Raw genomic sequence first — 17,159 nt, 5'->3', positions numbered from 1 at the left:
TAGTTGGAACATTTGAAAAATGATACTGAATTAGAACTGTACTTAAAATGTATTCATCATAGTTGTGATAGTTGGACAAAGTTATTGGAGGAGAGCCAGCAGAGAGATGATGGGTCAAATGTAATCATTCCTGTGATTCTGTGAGTAGCCAATAGTATCAATGTCAGTGAGAAATGTGAAATGCTTTACTGTTTAGAGGAATGAGGAGACTCTTCACATAAGGTTCTTTTAACCTTAGACTCTTAAAACAATATATTGCTTTGTCTTTGATCTGTTGTGGCTGTACAAGACATTGTTGGTGAGGCCACTTTTAGAATGCGTGTGTCATTCTACTTGCCCTTCAATAGGAGTGATGTTGTTAAATTTGAGGGGGTGCAGAAAAGATTTATAATGGTGTTTTCAGGACTGGAGAGTTTAACGTAAAGGAGAGGCTGAATAGGCTCGGGCTTTTTAACTGGATCATCAAAGCCTGAGGGGTGACTTTATAGAGGTTTATAAAATCATGAGGGGCATGGATAAGATGTGTGGTCAAGGTCTTTTTCTTAGAGTGAAAACTAGAGGGAATATAGGTTTAAGGTGGGAAGGGAAAGATTTAAAGTCTTTCCTGAGGGGTAACTTTTTCACATAGAGGGTAGTGCATGTATGGAACAAGCTGCCAGAGGAAGTGGTGGAGGTGGGTTCAGTTCCAACATTTAAAAGTCATCGGGGTGGGTATATAAATATGCAAGGTTTAGAGGAATATAGGCCAAAAGCTGGCAAATGGGACTAGGTCAGATTGGGATGTCTGAGTGGCAGGGATGAGTTGGACCAAAGGGTTTGTGTCCATGCTGTATAACTTTGTCTCTAGCAATCATGTGAATATGAGTAATATGAAGAACAGAGTCAGATATGACATCATGGTTGTGAGCAGTCTGGCTCAACATCTGACAGTTATGTGGGGGAGATATTACGTTAGTAATGAGGGAACATAGTTTGTGATGGAGATCAGTGGATTCTGTCTTTCTAGCAGTGGGTGTAAGACCTTGGCGTCAATGAACAGTAGAAGATTTAGTGGTGTAGCTGGAAACCATGCTATAAAATATTAAAACACTATTCATGTACTTTAAGGTAATATCATAGTCAAATTGATGTGAGGGCCATGATGAGGAATGTTTGTTAATACGTTACAATATGCATAACACAAGAATGCAAAATATAATGAGTTTCTAAAAGATACCCATCTGCCAATTGAGTCAGCTATTGAACTGATTGCATTGCTCAAAGTACTGGCTTTTTTGTGGAATGCATCATGAGTATCATGAAGCACTTTACTTTATGGTGAATGGCATGGATTTTAACTGAAATGATGTTCCCCTGCATCTTCACATGTACTTCATAGAATGGTTGCAACACAGAAGGAGGCTATTCAGATCATTGTTTCCATGCTAGCCCTCTGCAGGAGAAATTCAGCCAGTGTCACTTTCTTGGTAGCCCTGCACAGTTTTTTCTCAGATAATGATCCAATTCTCTGTTGAATTCTTCAATCGAACCTGCCCTGGCTCCAAGACAAACTCAGACTTTACAGACCTTAATAACTGGCTGCGTAAAATAAGCTTTTCTTGTTTCCAATTACCTTTCAACTGCGCCCTGTGATTCCCAATCCTCGTACCAAAGGGAACCGTTTCTTCCTGTACACTCTGTCGTAAAACCCTCTCAGTTTTGAATACTTCTATCAAGTCTTCTTTCAACTTACTGTTCCCCAAGGAGAACAACTTCTCCAGTTTTTAACTGAAGTACTTGGTAGACATTTCAGTCATTTTTTTTGTAGAACTTTAAATTGGCAATTGTAGTTGCTTGAAAATCCTTATTTTGGTGACTTCTTTATTAGGCACAGCGTGTTTGAAATCTAAATAATTGAGTTTGAACCCTGTGGGCTGCATTTTATTTCTAATTTTCTGCATCCTTTGTTTGTAGGTGGCAGAGATGCATGGTGAACTCATAGAATTCAATGAAAGACTACACAGATTACTGATGGCTAAGGAGGCCCTTATCTCACAGATGAGGCAGGAACTCATTGATTTACGAGGGCCGGTAAGTAGTTTTATATACTCAGTTTGGAGATGGTGGATAATTGTGAACTGTACATTTCAAGTGGATGATTATCGTATGTGAACAAAGTACATGAACGTAGCAACAGAAAAAAATGTATTTGGATAAAGTTATGAAGCTAATAAAGTAGGGACAGAATGCCAGAACATTTCAGAAGTTCTATTTGAAAACTGGTAAAAAAAAATCTATTGTTTTCTGTTAACAACATTTGGAAAGAAATAGATTAAAAATGTAACCGTTTCGAATCTTGGGAGCACTTGGAGAAGAGGTTTTTGAGGAGTGAGAATGAAGAGCTTTCCTATGGAGTGTGCAATGATTTTATAATCAAATCGAGTTTGTTGTTCTGCGAAGGCATAATTAGATAAAGGCAAGTTACAAGATATGCTTTAAAACAAACAAAATAAAATAATTTACATTCCAATGCATTCATGTAAAATTTAATTCAAGAAGCTTGGTGCTGGGTCCACTAATTTTCATAATTTATATAAATGATTTAGATGTGAGCATAAGAGGTATAGTTAGTAAGCTTGCAGGTGACACCAAAATTGGAGGTGCAGTGGACAGCGAAGAAGGTTACCTCAGAATACAACATGATCTTGATCAGATGGGCCAATGGGCTGAGAAGTGGCAGATGGAATTTAATTTAGATAAATGTGAGGTGCTGCATTTTGGAAAGGCAAATCTTAGCAGGACTTATACTTAATGGCAAGAGCCTGGGGAGTGTTGCTGAACAAAGAGACCTTGGAGTGCAGGTTCATAGCTCCTTGAAAGTGGAGTCGCAGGTAGATACGATAGTGAAAAAGGTGTTTGGTATGCTTTCCTTTGAGCATTGAGTACAGGAGTTGGGAGGTCATGTTGTAGCTTTACAGGATGTTGGTTAGGAATGATGATGGGTACAGGAATAGGAAGGGTTTAGAGGGATATGGGCTGGGTGCTGGCAGGTGGGACTAGATTGGGTTGGGATATCTGGTCAGCAAGGACGAGTTGGACTGAAGGGTAGAGGCAGGCATGGTAGATTCATTTAAGGTGCATCTGGACAGATGCGTGAGTAGGTGGGGAGCAGAGGGATACAAATGCTTAGGAATTGGGCGATAGGTTTAGACAGTGGATTTGGATCGGCTCAGGCTTGGAGGGCCAAAGGACCTGTTCTGTGCTGTAAATTTTCTTTGTTCCTTGTCTCTTTCCATACTGTACATCTCTATGACTCTGATTAAAACTATTTTCAACATAATTGAATCCATTACCAGCTACGTGGAAGTTGTATACAAATTTACAAACAAGGGACAGGGGGAGACCATCCAGTTTCATAAGTCTGCTCTATCATTTAATAAGATTGTAGCTGATTTGAGTGTAACCTCAAATACACATTCCCATGGTCTCTGGTAATCTTCACCTTCTTGCTTATCCAACTCTGCTTTAAAATTTTCAAAGGGTTTGCCTACACTGCCTTTTCAGGAATGGAGTTCCAAAGACTCTTGACATTGTCCTATAAAAGAAAATTGCTTCATGCCTGTGCTAAAAAGGCAACCCCTTGTTGTCAAAGAGTAACCTTTAGATATAGATTCTCCCATAATCATAGACATCCTCTCTCATTTACCCTTTATACATTTACCCTGTGAGGATTCCTCAGGGTCTTGTGTGTTTCATTGAGTCACTGCTTACTTCTCAAACTCCAGCAGAAACAAGCAGAGCCTGTTCAGCCCTTTCCTCCAAGAACAACTCACCCATTCCATTTATTAGTCTGGTAAGCCTTCTCTGAGTTGCCTCCGATGCATGTGTATCCATCCTTAAATAAGGTGACCAATTCTGAAAAGAATACTCTGGATCTATTCTCACCAGAATACTGTATAACTGAAGAAAAACCTCTCCACTTGTATATTTAATTCTCCTTCCAATAAATCATAAAATGCTATTAGCTTTCTTAGTTGCTTGCTGTACCTCCATACTAACCTTTTGTGTTTCAAGCACTAGGACACATGCCAAGGATGTGTCCGTGAATGGCAGGACACTGGGAAGCTCAGAGGAATTGAGGGATCTTGGGATACTGTCCACAGATCCCTGAAGGCCTTGGAAAGTTAATAGAGTAAGGAAGCTGCCTGACCTGCTGTGCTTTTCCACCACGACATTCTCAACTTCTCATAGAGGACACTTGCCTTTATAAATCATGGCGTGGACTTTCAGAGTAGGGAGGTTATGTTGGAGTAGTGCAAAACTTTGATTGTTTTTTTGGAGCAGATAAGGCTGAGATGGGGCATGATAGAGGTGTATAAAGTTATGAGGGGCATGGACAGGATGGATAGAAAGCAGCTGTTCCCTTAGTTGAAGGATCATTAATGTTTTATTTCATTTATGGGATTGGGGCACAGCTGGCTGGCTAGCATTTATTGCCATCCTTGAGAAAGTGGTGATGAGTTGCCTTCTCGAACTGTTGCAGTCCATCTGCTGTGGGTTGACTCACAATGCCATTAGAGAGGGAATTCCTGGATTTTGATCCAGTGACACTGAAGGAACAGAGACACATTTCCAAGTCAGGATGATGAGTGGTTTGGAGGTGAACTTGAAGGTGGTGGTGTTCCCATGTATCTGCTGCCCTTGTCCTTCTAGATGGAACTGGTCTTGGGTTTGGAAGGTGTTTTCTGAGGATCTTTGGTGAATTTCTGCAGTGCGTTTGTAGATAGTACACACTGTTGCTACTGATTGGTGGTGGTGGAAGGAGTGGATGCTTGTGGATGTGGTGCCAATGAGGCATGCTGCTTTTTCCTGGATGGTGTCAAGCTTTTTGAATGTTGTTGGGGCTGCACTCATCCAGGCAACTGCACTCATTTCATCACACTCCTGACTTGTACCTTGTCGATGATGGACAGGTTTTGGGGAGTCAGAGGTGAGTTATTTGCTGCAGCATTCCTAGCCTCTGACCTGCTCTTTGTAGCTATTGTGTTTATGTGGTGAGTCCAGTTGAGTTTCTGGTCAATGATAACCCCAAGGATGTTGATAGTGGGGAAATTCAGTGATGGTGACACCATTGAATATCAAGCGCAATGTTTAGATCGTTTGTTATTGGTGATGGTCATCGCCTGGCATTTGTGTGGCGCGCATGTTACTTAGCACTTGTCAGCTCAAGCCTAGATATTGTCCAGATCTTGTTGCATTTCACAGCTTCAGTATCTGAGGAGTTGATGGCTCTGGAGGTATTACAAGGGTAACATTGAATAGTCTCTTCAGTTTTCAGCAAAATTGCCCCACATGGCGCTGCTCTATCCTGCATGTTATTCACCTTACATGTATGGCAAGATGCTGATGGTGTTAAATCATATATCACTGGAGTTACATCCACCACGGCGTTAGAGTTGGAACATAATTACTCGCTTCACTGAGTTGGGGAGTCACTTTGGGAACTGACTCCTGTTTTTTATAGCTTCACAGTTACAAAAAGTTGCAATATATTTATGTTTCAGATAAACGAATGTGATAAATAATTTATTGGCAATGGTTCTGAGAAGATACTGTTGTTATATTGGTTTTCAGAGTTGCAGCAACATCATGGGATTTCAGTGAATCTGTTTGCATTATGAAGTGTCTGTCAGGTATTAAACGTTTGGAATTATGTAAAATTGCCAGTTATTTATGTTATGTTGGTGACATCTAACTGCTTCAACTTTGTTTATTGTGCGTTATGCCATCCTTTCTTCTTTGGCTAAGGTTATGACTCTATGTCTTCATCTGTGACATCGATCTATCTGATTTCATTTTAACAGTATTATAGTCTAATGTGATCTTTTTTCAAAGCCTAACAGCATGTTTTTATCGCTTGTAAATTTATTCTACTTTGGATATGGAAGGTTACCTGAATATTGGAATTAAATCAGCAAGAAGATGTGTCCCAAAGCACTGGCAAAGAAATGATTAAAGATGATTTTGTTCAGGATTTGCAAAATAAAGATTAGAAAATCTGAAAGGAGTTGTCACACTGCTAACATTTATATTTTGCAACTGATGCAAATGATGCAGAATGACAGCCATCCAATTTTGCAGTAAAACAAAATGTATGTTTTAAAAACACATAACATGATTTTATCTGTTTTGGCACTCCTGCAGTCAAGTCCTTGGGATTTCTTGAGATGTGATATCCCTCTCTTTTAAGTTTTATCACTTCAGCAGACCCTTTCTTGAACCCTGAGCCACACTGCAAATTGGTTGGAAGGAGTAGCAGAATTAATCTTTTTTTAAATTATTATTGGACAGTTGAACTATAATACTTTAAACATGTTGTAAACATGGTTGTCTGAAATTTACCTTACTTCTCTTTGTGTTCTGAACCATGACAAGCTGTTTGCCTCTGCTTCTGTGGTAAACATCAATGCAAGGCATGGTGGCTGATAACCTCCAAACCCAGTTTGCCGTAACGTACTACAGGAATCAGTGATAAGTCCCTTATTAGTTGTAATATTCATAAACAATGAAGGTGAGAATGTGAGAGCGATGATAAATAAATTTACAGATGATATAAAGATTGGTTAGATGGTTGACAGTGAAGTGGAAAGTGTTTGGCTACAGACAAATATATAGATTGGTTAGGTGGACAGATCAGTTGCAGATGAAATGTAGCCCTGATAAATGTGAGGTGATGCACTTAAGAAGAAGTACAAAACAAAGGAGTACTCAACGAATGGCAAGACTCCGGGAAGCTCAGACAAATAGAAAGATCTTAGGATGCTTGTCCAGAGACCCTTGAAAGCACAGGACAGGTTAATACGGTAGTTAAGAAGACATAAGGGACACTTACTTTTATCAGTCTTAGTATAGATTACAAGAGCAGGGAGGTTATGTTGAGGCTGTGCAGAACATTGGTTAGGCTGCAGGTGGAGTACTGAGTGCAGTACTGTTCTTCACACTATAGGAAGGATGTGATTACACTGCAGGGGGTGCAAAGTGGATTTTGTCTGGGGTGAAGCATTTTAGCTACGAAGAGTGCTCGATAAACTCTGGTTGATTTTCAGCAGTACAGACTCGTTGGATTCAAGGGCCTGTTCTGTACTGTATAATTCAATGATTACATTGCATGTGGAGTTAATATCTGGTTTTAGCAGACTATCTGAGGAAAGATTCCATGGAATTCTCTCCCTAAGGGCATTGTGGATGAACTGATAGCATGTGGACTGCAGTGTTTCTGGAAGGCAGCTCACCACTTCCACTTCAAGGATGACTAGGGCTGGACAATAAACATTGGCTAGCCAATGATGAACATGTCCCATGAATGAATTAAAAACCACACATCTGAATGCTCTCATGTATACCTTTGACCATAAGGAAGACTTGATTTGTGACCAAATGCGGAGAGCACAGGCATTTGGAGTGTTTAAAGGCAGATAACATTGACATCCTGAAGGGGAGGCTGGGTATGTTAATGAAGGAAAAAAAGAACAGAGTGATATGGAAGCAGAATGGAAGGAGACTCGTATGGCATATAGACACCAACATAAACCAGTTAAACCAAGCAGCTTGTTACTGTGTGGTAGATCCGGCATAATTAAAATGGGTATGGCAACAATAGGTAAAAACCTTAGTTGAAGTAAACTAAGCAGTACAGAAATGGAATTTATATGCAAACTACAAAAGTACAAATGTAAAACATTTCATTAAGTATTATCAATGTGTAACTGTGGATATATTTTAATCCAGAAATTGCAGAACTTTTGAGAAACAGAGTTGAGAAGATTTTTATTGTGAATTGTTCAAAAATGGTATTCCACTGTTACAGATATTTTTAACTTAAACGTATATTTAATGTTTGGACTGTTGGAAGAACAGTAGACTGTTTCAATGGATCATTCACTTTGGAAGGTCGAATTTGAATGCAGGATTAAAGACAGGACACTTGGCAGTGTGGTGGAACAGAAGGATCTTGGGGTCCATGTCCATAGATCCCTCAAAGTTGCCACCCAAGTTGATAGCGTTGTTAAGAAGGCTTATGCTGTGTTGGCTTTCATTAGCAGAGGGATTGAGTTTAAGAGTTGCGAGGTTATGCTGCTCTAACCACATTTGGAATATTGTGTTCAGTTTTGATTGCCTCATTATAGGAAAGATGTGAAAGCTTTAGAGAGGGTGCAGAGAAGATTTACCAGGATGCTGCATGGACTTTACTGTGTGTCTTATGAAGAAAGATTGAGGGAGTAGGGCGTTTCTTTTTGAGCAAAGAAGGGTGAGAGGTGACTTGATAGAGGTGTACAAGATGTTGAGAAGCAAAGACAGAGTGAATAGCCAGAGACTTTTTCCCAGGGTGGAAATGTCTATCACGAGGGGGCATAATTTTTAGGTGAAAGGCTTTGGGGAGATGTCAGATGCAGGTTCTTTACAGAGAGAGTGGTGGGTGTATGGAATGCACTGCTGGCGATGATAGTAAAGTCAGATACATTAGGGACATTTCAGCAACTCTTGGATTGGCACATGGAAGTTAGTACAATGAAGGGTATTTAGGTTAGTTTGACCTGTACAGTGCTGTACTGTTCGATGTTCTATGATATATTTGAGGAAAGTAAGACCCAGGTCAACTGTTAAGTGACGTAGTGATGAAGTTTGGGTTCAGTTAGCTCAGATGGCTGAGTAGCAGGCTTGTGATGAAGAGTGATGGCAGCAATAAAGATTTGGATGACACAGTGACCCAGTGGTTAGCACTGCTACCTTACAGTGTCAGGGACCTGGGTTTGATTCCAGCCTTGGGTGACTGTCTGTGTGGAGTTTGCACAATCTCTGCATTGGTTTCCTCGGGTGCTTCAGTTTCCCCCCACAGTCCAAAGATGTGCAGGTCAGGTGAACTGGCCATGCTAAATTGCCTGTAGTGGTCAGGGATGTGTCAGTTAGTCGGGGTAAATGTAGTGTAATAGGGTAAGGGAATGGGTCTGGGTGGGTTACATTTCAGAAGGTCGGTGTGGACTTGGGCGAAATCCCTGTTTCCACACTGTAGGGATTCTCTGAAAAGATTGAATTCCCATATTGGCTGAGGTCTCCAGGTAGGATTCAACTTCATAACTGGTCTTCTTGTGTGGGATGGTGATCCTCCAGTTAAACTGACAAGTCTATATTTAATGAAAGATTAGCCTATTGTCCTCCAGACCATGGCAACTTTCCCTTTTCAACATAATTTGCATTATCACCTTGTGTCCATGCAAACAAATGGAAAATGACTGTGAAACATTGTTTAAATTTAAGATTGTTCTGATATTGTCTTACCGGTCAATGTGAAAAGAGTTCCTTCGCTTTCTTCAGCAATATTTAGCTCCTTTAGAGTTTAGAAAAGTAGAGTCTGTGACACTTCCAATTATGAGTCATAGATCAGCTGAAAACATTCATGTCGTTCAGTAATGGTTCCCATGTCGTGGTGGTGCATTATTCACGGGCAGCTGTGGCAACATTCACCGATATTAAAGTCTGAAAGTGATTGACTCAAAGTTTCTTCCATCATGTGTCTAACCAGGAATCTCTCCTACAATCGGCACCTCACTCCTTCAGTGCATTATCTGGGCCAACATGACACCTATTGTTAAAGTTCACTTGAGAATGTAACTTTTAAAAAAAAGTTCTGGGATTTACATGTGAAAGAACTGAAACCAACATGGTCATTCTAAAAGATGAGAGACTTAACAAACAATCCAAGTCTTTTTCAATATATAATTTCAGTTGTATCAGTTGTATCACACTGTAAACTTTTGCTATAAATTCTGTGTCTTATGATCTTATACTGTACAACTACCTGCTGAAGGAGCAGTGCTCCGAAAGCTAGTGCTTCCAGATAAATCTATTGGACTATAACCTGGTGTTGTGTGATTTTTAACTTTATATAACCCAGTCCAATACCGGCACCTCCAAATCATGGCTTGCTTTATTGTTATGCTCACAATTGAGATGGTAATTTTTTGTTTTTCAAAAAGAAACCCAAAATCCCAGTCATTTACTGAAGGAATGAAGCCACGGGATTTAACACCCTAAACAAAAGAACTTTGCAATGTACACGCATCAAACCGAAGAGTCATCTAGACTCGAAATGTTAGCTTGCTCTTTCTCCAAGGATGCTGTTTGACCTGCTGTGATCCCCAGCATTCGTTGTTTTCAGTACAAATTAATCAAATATAGCTAATCCCATATAGTCTAAAACTCATAATCAACATTAGTTAATTACAAATTAAAAGGCTAATTGTGATCAATTGTAAATCTCAAATTACTCATTAAATTGCAGAAACAGCTCTGATAGAATTGGCACAGAAATCTGTCACAAGATCCTTCAGAACCCAGTTTTCTTCGGTCATTCTTCTTGAAGGAACAAACTTGATCTCCAGCCAACAAAAGTGCAAAACCAACCCTGGTTTCTTACACACTGTTTTCATCATAAATGGCAATGGTCTTTAACACTCAACTTGTGATGGTCTGATGGCATAGATTCACCAAATACTATCTTGATGTGAGAGCTGCAGCAATGTCCTAGACTCCACCATCACATCCAAAGCAGTCCCACCAGAGGTGTCGGCACAGTGGTGTGCACCAAAAATGAGTTACTCTGGGAGTCCTCAACATTGACTTCGAACCCCATGAAGTTTCATGGTATCTGATCATGGGCAAGGAAACCTCCTGCAGATTACCACCTAGTATTCTCTTCACCTGATGAATCTATATTTCCCCAAGTTGAACACAACTTGGAGGAAGCATTGATGTTGGCAAGGATGCAAAATGCTTTCTGGATAGAGGACTTCAATATCTATCACTACGAGTGGCTTGTTGGCACTACTATGACCAGTGCTCGTTGTGTGCTCAAGGCCATAGCTGCTAGATTGGGTTTGTTGCAGCTGTTGAGGGAACCAACGAGAGGGAAAAACATACTTGACCTCATCCCCGTGAATCTACCTGTTGTAGATGCACTTATCCATGATAGTGGCCATTGCACAGTAACTGTGGAGGCAAAGTCCCATCTTGAAGATGCAGCCATTGTATTCTGGGTAAATAGGACAGATATCAAACAGGTCTCCCAATTAAACTGGGCATTCATCTGGCGCTGCGAGCAGTTGATCAATTGTCTTCAACCATAGCTGTAACTTCGTGCCCTGGCATATCACCCACTCTACTACTTACATCAAGTGGGAAGAAAATAGTGGTTCAGGGAAGAGTCCAGGAGAGCATGCCAGGAACAGCAGAAGAACATAGAACATAGAAAAATACAGCGCAGTACAGTCCCTTTGGCCCTCGATGTTGCGCCGATCCAAGCCCACCTAACCTACACTAGCCCACTATCCTCCATATGCCTATCCAATGCCCGTTTAAATGCCCATAAAGAGGGAGAGTCCACCACTGCTACTGGCAGGGCATTCCATGAACTCACGACTCGCTGAGTAAAGAATCTACCCCTAACATCTGTCCTATACCTACCACCCCTTAATTTAAAGCTATGCCCCCTCATAATAGCTGACTCCATATGTGGAAAAAATGAATGAAGTGTCCAGTTGATAAAGCTACATTGCAGGGCTACTGACATATCAAGTAAATCTTTTAAGCAATTCCACAACTGAATGATCAGATCCAAGTTCTGCTCACCTGTCAAATCCAGTTCTGAATGGTGGTGGATAATTAAATAATCACTGGAAGCACTGCACGTATCCCTGTCCTCAGTGATGGGTGAGTTTGTCACAACAGTGCAAAAGGTAAGGCTGAAGTAGTTGTGTACATCTTCAACTAGAAATGAAGAGTGGATAATCCACTTTGTCTCAGCTTTTGGATCAGGGCTGTCATCTTCAGTCTGCCTGTACTGCATTGGAACAATTGTTCATTGGGTTTGGATGACTGTACTTTTTTTGTTCCAACCTGTTTCAGTCTTCTCAGAAGTTTTAGTTTCCACTCTGTTTCAGCCTCAGTTTTCACAGAAAGCCAGAGAGAGTTTCCTTTCTCAGTTTCTATTTTTGGTTCCCCTTCACAATTAGGATCTATCTCAAAAAATATGAGCATTGAAACTATGGATTCCACTACAGGGTTATGTTCACATAATTCTAGGTCCTGGGGTTGGGGGTGGAATTTTAACTGTAGGATTACTGTAAAAATCTCCTGAAAGTCCATGAGTGAGTCAAACTGCGATAAATGACAAGCATTTCTTATTCATCAATGACAAAAGAAAACTGGCCTATTAAGTTCATTTTAACTGGGTTAACATCTGTGTTAGTATATTCAGACAGGAACTGAAAATCAGCTTTAACATAGAAAATACAAATGCATAATTAATTTGACAGGCTTACAGACAAGGACTGAGTGTGCATCCCCCTGAATGATTTATGATACAAGTGTTTGTATAGTGCAGAACCCATAGTATGATTGTTTTATTACTCTATTAATGTTTGGTTTTGATGGAGTTTATTTTTTCAACCATCTTTTGATCTGTGTTTTGGTTTTTCATTGTATTTCAGTCCTCTTCTAATCATTGGTCATATTTCAGATGCGCCTTGAATGATCAATACCAAAATTAAATTACAACTAATTATTATTTGTACATGCACTGATGTACTCTTTGCATCTTGATGCAATTTGTCTGTAATAGGAAAGGGCCTATGGTTTTCTCTACTCATTTAAGTAGGCTCATATATAGAGTTATAACAACATTTTGATGTGTCCCATTTAATGCTTTGCTTTGCAAAGTGTGCACTCTTTGAACTGTAAAAATAACTCACAACACCACAAAAGCTTAAAAGGTTATTTAAATTGATGTAAAACTCTGCTGTGCATATTCAAGGTGAGGTTTGGATTTGTGCATTTGCTAATATGCACTGTGAAATCTAATTGGATCTTAAATCCTTTTCAATACCAACTCACTAGACAGTTTTGGATTATGATCAAGGTTTTTTATGCATTCAGATTAGCTTGATTTATTCTTTTTTACTCAAAGCTGTGCATCATTTTTCATATCCTATGATATGGTATACTTAATAGCTGTGATTGATGAAGAAAATTGGCTCAGAGTACAATTGTATTTTTTCCCCATAGTATATTAAGACAAATACGTATGATGGCAACAGAGTTAACTTATGAACAAATTGTTAATTTATGGGACATGTTATTTCTCAGTGCTCCTACTGCCAATAGTTTCTGTCCTAAATTTGATGGCTTGGACTTCAAAAGCATTTTGTCTCATTTTTAAAAAAATACTACTTTGCAGAACTACTCTGCTAATTCACAAGCATGACTCCGACCTTCTGATGCTAGCAATTTCAGTTTTTCATTTTTTCTGAACCTTTTTAAGTTTAACAATATGCTTCCGATAGCAGGGCGACCAGAACTGCACACAATACTCCAAAAGTAGCCTCACCAATTTCCTGTACAACCTCAGCATGGCATCCCAACTCTTATACTCAATAGATTGAAAACTGGAGGCATGTGTGCTAAATGCCTTCCTAATTACCCTATCTACCTGTGACACAACTTTCAAAGAACTATGTACCTGTACCCCCAGATCTGTCTGTTTGACAGCACTATTAACTGTATAAGTCCTGCCCTTGTTTGTTTTACCAAACTACAATACCTCATATTTATCCAAAATTAAACTCCACTTGCCACTTGTCAGCCCATTAGCCAATTGATCAAGATCTGTTGGTAATCTTAGATAATCTTCTTTACTGTCGATTATACCAAAAATTTTGGTGTCATCCGCAAACTCGTTAACCATGCCTCCTGATCATTATATAAATGACAAACAAAGGTGGACATGGCGCCAAACCCTCCAGAACATCACTGGTTACAGGCCTCCAGTCCAAAAAGCACCCCCCTACTAATACCCTCTGCCTCCTACTGTCAAGCCAATTTTGTATCCAACTGGTAAGCTCTCCCTGAATCCCATGTGAGCTAACTGTCCTAATCAGCCTACCATGTGGAACCCTGTCAAAGGCTTTACTGAAGTCCAAGTAGACAACGTCAACTGCACTGTCCTCATCAATCTGTCCTCGTCATCCTCAAAAAACTCAATCAAATTTGTGAGACATGATTTTGTTGTTCCCATGCTCAAAACCAAGCTAATTATTCCTAATCAGTCCTTGCCTCTCCAAATGCATGTAAATCCTATCTCTCAGAATCCTCTCCAAAACATTTACCCACCACTGATGTCAGATTGATAGGTCTGTAGTTTCCAGTCTTCTCCTTACAACTTTTCTTGAACAAAGACACGACATTAGCCACCCTCCAGTCCTCCCAACACCTCAACCGTAGCTGTAGATAATACAGATATTTTTGCTAGGGGTTTTGCAATTTCATTCTTAATTTACCGCAACAACCTGTAATACACTTGATCAGGTCCCGGAGATTTATCTACCTTTATGTTTTTTAAGACCTCCAGCACTTCCTCTTCTGCAACATGGGCTGTTTTCAAGACATCAATATTTATTTCCCCTAGTTTCATCGTCTCCTTGGTAAAAATTGATGCAAAACATTTGTTTAGTACCTCTCCCATCTCCTTTGATCTTTAAGGGGGCGGGCTATTCTCTCCCTAGTTGCTCTTTTGCTCTTAATGTACTTGTAGAATCTGTTTGGAATATCCTTAACCTTGTGTGCCAAGGCCATTGCATGTTTTCTTTTTGCTCTCCAGATTTACCTCTTAAGAATGCCCGTATATCCCTATACTCTTTATGCGATTTACTGGATCCATGCTGTCTATACCTAATATATGTCTCCTTATTCTTGACCAGAGCCTGAATAAAGATTAGATTCCATCCAGTGTGGAAACAGACCCTTCTGCCCAACAAGTCCACACCAACCCTCCGAAGAGTAACCCACCCTCTGACTAATGCGCCTAACACTATTGGTAGTTGAGCATGGCCAATTCACCTGGCCTACATATCTTTGGACTGTGGGAGCAAACCACAGCACCTGGAGGAAACCCATGCAGACACTGGGAAAATGTGTAAACTCCACAAAGACAGTCACTCGTGGCTGGAATCGAACCTGGGTCCCAGGCAATGTGAGGCAGCAGTGCTAACCACTGAGCCACTATGCCACCCAAAGCTCAATATCTTTACTCGTTGGATAGACATATGGATAAAAATGGAATTGTGTAGAATAGATGGGCTTCGGATTGGTTCCACAGGTCGGTGCAACATTGAGGGCTGAAGTGCCTGTACTGCGCTGGAGTGTTCTATGTTCTATACATTGTTTTCTACTCTTACAAGCCTTACCTTTCACTCTAACAGGAACATAATACCTCTGAGCTTGCCAGTCGTACAGAGGAAAGAAAGGAAAGCAGGCAAGAGAGGAGGGGGAGTGGCATTTTTGATTAAGGGAAGCACTTCTGCTGTACTTAGAGAGGATATTTTTAAGGGATCATTCAGTGAAGCTATATTAGTGGAACTCAGAAATAAGAAGGGATGATCACCATGATGGGATTGTACTATAGCCCCCCTTGATCCTCAGAGGGATATTGAGAACTGACTATATGGAGAGAGCTTAGAATACATGTAAGAATAATAGGGTTGTAATAGGAGGCAATTGTAACTTTCCAAACATTGACTGGGAGTGCCATAATTTTAAGGGCTTGGATGGTGAGGAATTTGTTAAATATATTCAAGAAAATTTGCTTTATCAAATGATAATAATGACATAATAAGGGAAAAAAGTTGAGCCTGTGTGGAGAGAATATAGGAAGTTGGGCAGGAGGCTAAAAAGCAGAACCTCAAAGGTAGTAATGTCTGGATTACTCCCTGTGTCACATGCTAGTGAGAGTAGGAATAAGGAGATAGGGCAGATTAATCAATGGCTGAGGAGATGGTGCAGCAGACAAGAATTCAGATTTTTAAATCTTGGGATCTCTGCTGGGGCAGAAAAGAGCTGTATAAAAGGGATGGGTTTCACCTGAACTGGAAGGGGACCAATATTCTGGTGAGGAGATTTACTCGTGCTATTCAGGAGCCTTTAAATTGGTAGGGGGAGGGTGTATGGGGGGAGCCTAAGTCATAATGAGAATAGAAAAACAAATGAGGATGGTTCTGAATTTAAAAAAAGAACAAGTTATTTGAAAAAGGCAAGCAAGTGCAAGACAGCGAATAAGGTAGCTCTGAAGAATTAAACTGCATTTATTTCAATGCAAAGAATCTTACAGGTAAGGCAGATGAACTCAGGGCATGTACAGGAACATGGGACAAGGACTTCATAGCTATTACACAAACATGGCAAGGGAGGGACAGGATTGGCAGCTCAGTGTTCTGGGGCTTACAGGCTATAGAAAGAGAGGCAAGAAAGGAGGGGGAGTAGCTTTGTTGATTATGAGAAAAACACTTTTACACAGTGAGTAGTTTGGGTTTGAAATGCATATCCTGGAAATGCAGATTCAATTGCAGCTTTCAAAATGGTTTTGAATGATTTTTAAATAGAAATAGCTTCCAGAGAAAAAGCAGGAGTTTGGCACTAAGTCCCAAAATGCTGAAGGTCTCCCACTCTTGTTGTAATTCTGTGATCCTGTTAGTTCTCTTGCTGCCACTACAGATGCTGCTAGACCTGGTGAGTTTCCCTAGCACTTTATTTTTACATCGATTTTCATAGCTATGCAGGATATTAACAGGATATCTATCTTAGTGGACATTTATCTGGGCATAATAGCTGTCCTCAACAGATACTCATGCACATTTTTCCCATGTATATGTCACCCTAAGCTATAGAATATCTCTAGATGAAATGGCGATGAACAGGAAGCTTCAATTCAACCTCCACCCTTTCCATTAGAAAACTAACTGGAAGATTGGCAAAAATACTCAGGCATTATTTTAAACTTTACCTCTGGTCGGGATAAAGATTTTCTGACAAATGTCCTATTGTGATTGAGATGTCTCATGTTATGCCAATGTTGGTACATGTTATGGGTTCATAAGACAATCTAATGAGAGTCAACATCAATAGAAAACTCCTGCTTTGCATGTTTTATGAATTTTAAACATTTTGAAAGATTATGCCAAATAATTCATGAAAAATATACCTGCTCCAGATTGAATATGTGATCACATTCCATTTGGTTACAATTTAGGAGGCAAGAAACTATATATCTAGTTGAGATATCTTTTGGCCTATTT

At 40.0% G+C, this 17,159-nt stretch overlaps 1 protein-coding gene across 4 annotated transcripts in view; it reads left to right on the top strand.

Annotated features, from left to right (window-relative positions):
- The window catches only part of snx29 (sorting nexin 29), a 491,480-nt gene that overhangs the window by 309,134 nt on the left and 165,187 nt on the right, over window positions 1-17,159 (top strand). For all 4 annotated transcript variants that reach the window (XM_072560128.1, XM_072560129.1, XM_072560127.1 and 1 more), the window contains one exon: window positions 1,954-2,070. In XM_072560128.1, the coding sequence (XP_072416229.1) occupies window positions 1,954-2,070 (117 nt within the window). The remainder of the gene's footprint in view (window positions 1-1,953; window positions 2,071-17,159) is intronic.

This window comes from Chiloscyllium punctatum, chromosome 40, assembly GCF_047496795.1.
Source record: "Chiloscyllium punctatum isolate Juve2018m chromosome 40, sChiPun1.3, whole genome shotgun sequence".
Lineage (NCBI taxonomy): Eukaryota > Metazoa > Chordata > Chondrichthyes > Orectolobiformes > Hemiscylliidae > Chiloscyllium > Chiloscyllium punctatum.
Note: the sequence above shows the minus strand (reverse complement) of the source record. Positions and strands in the feature narration are given on the sequence as shown.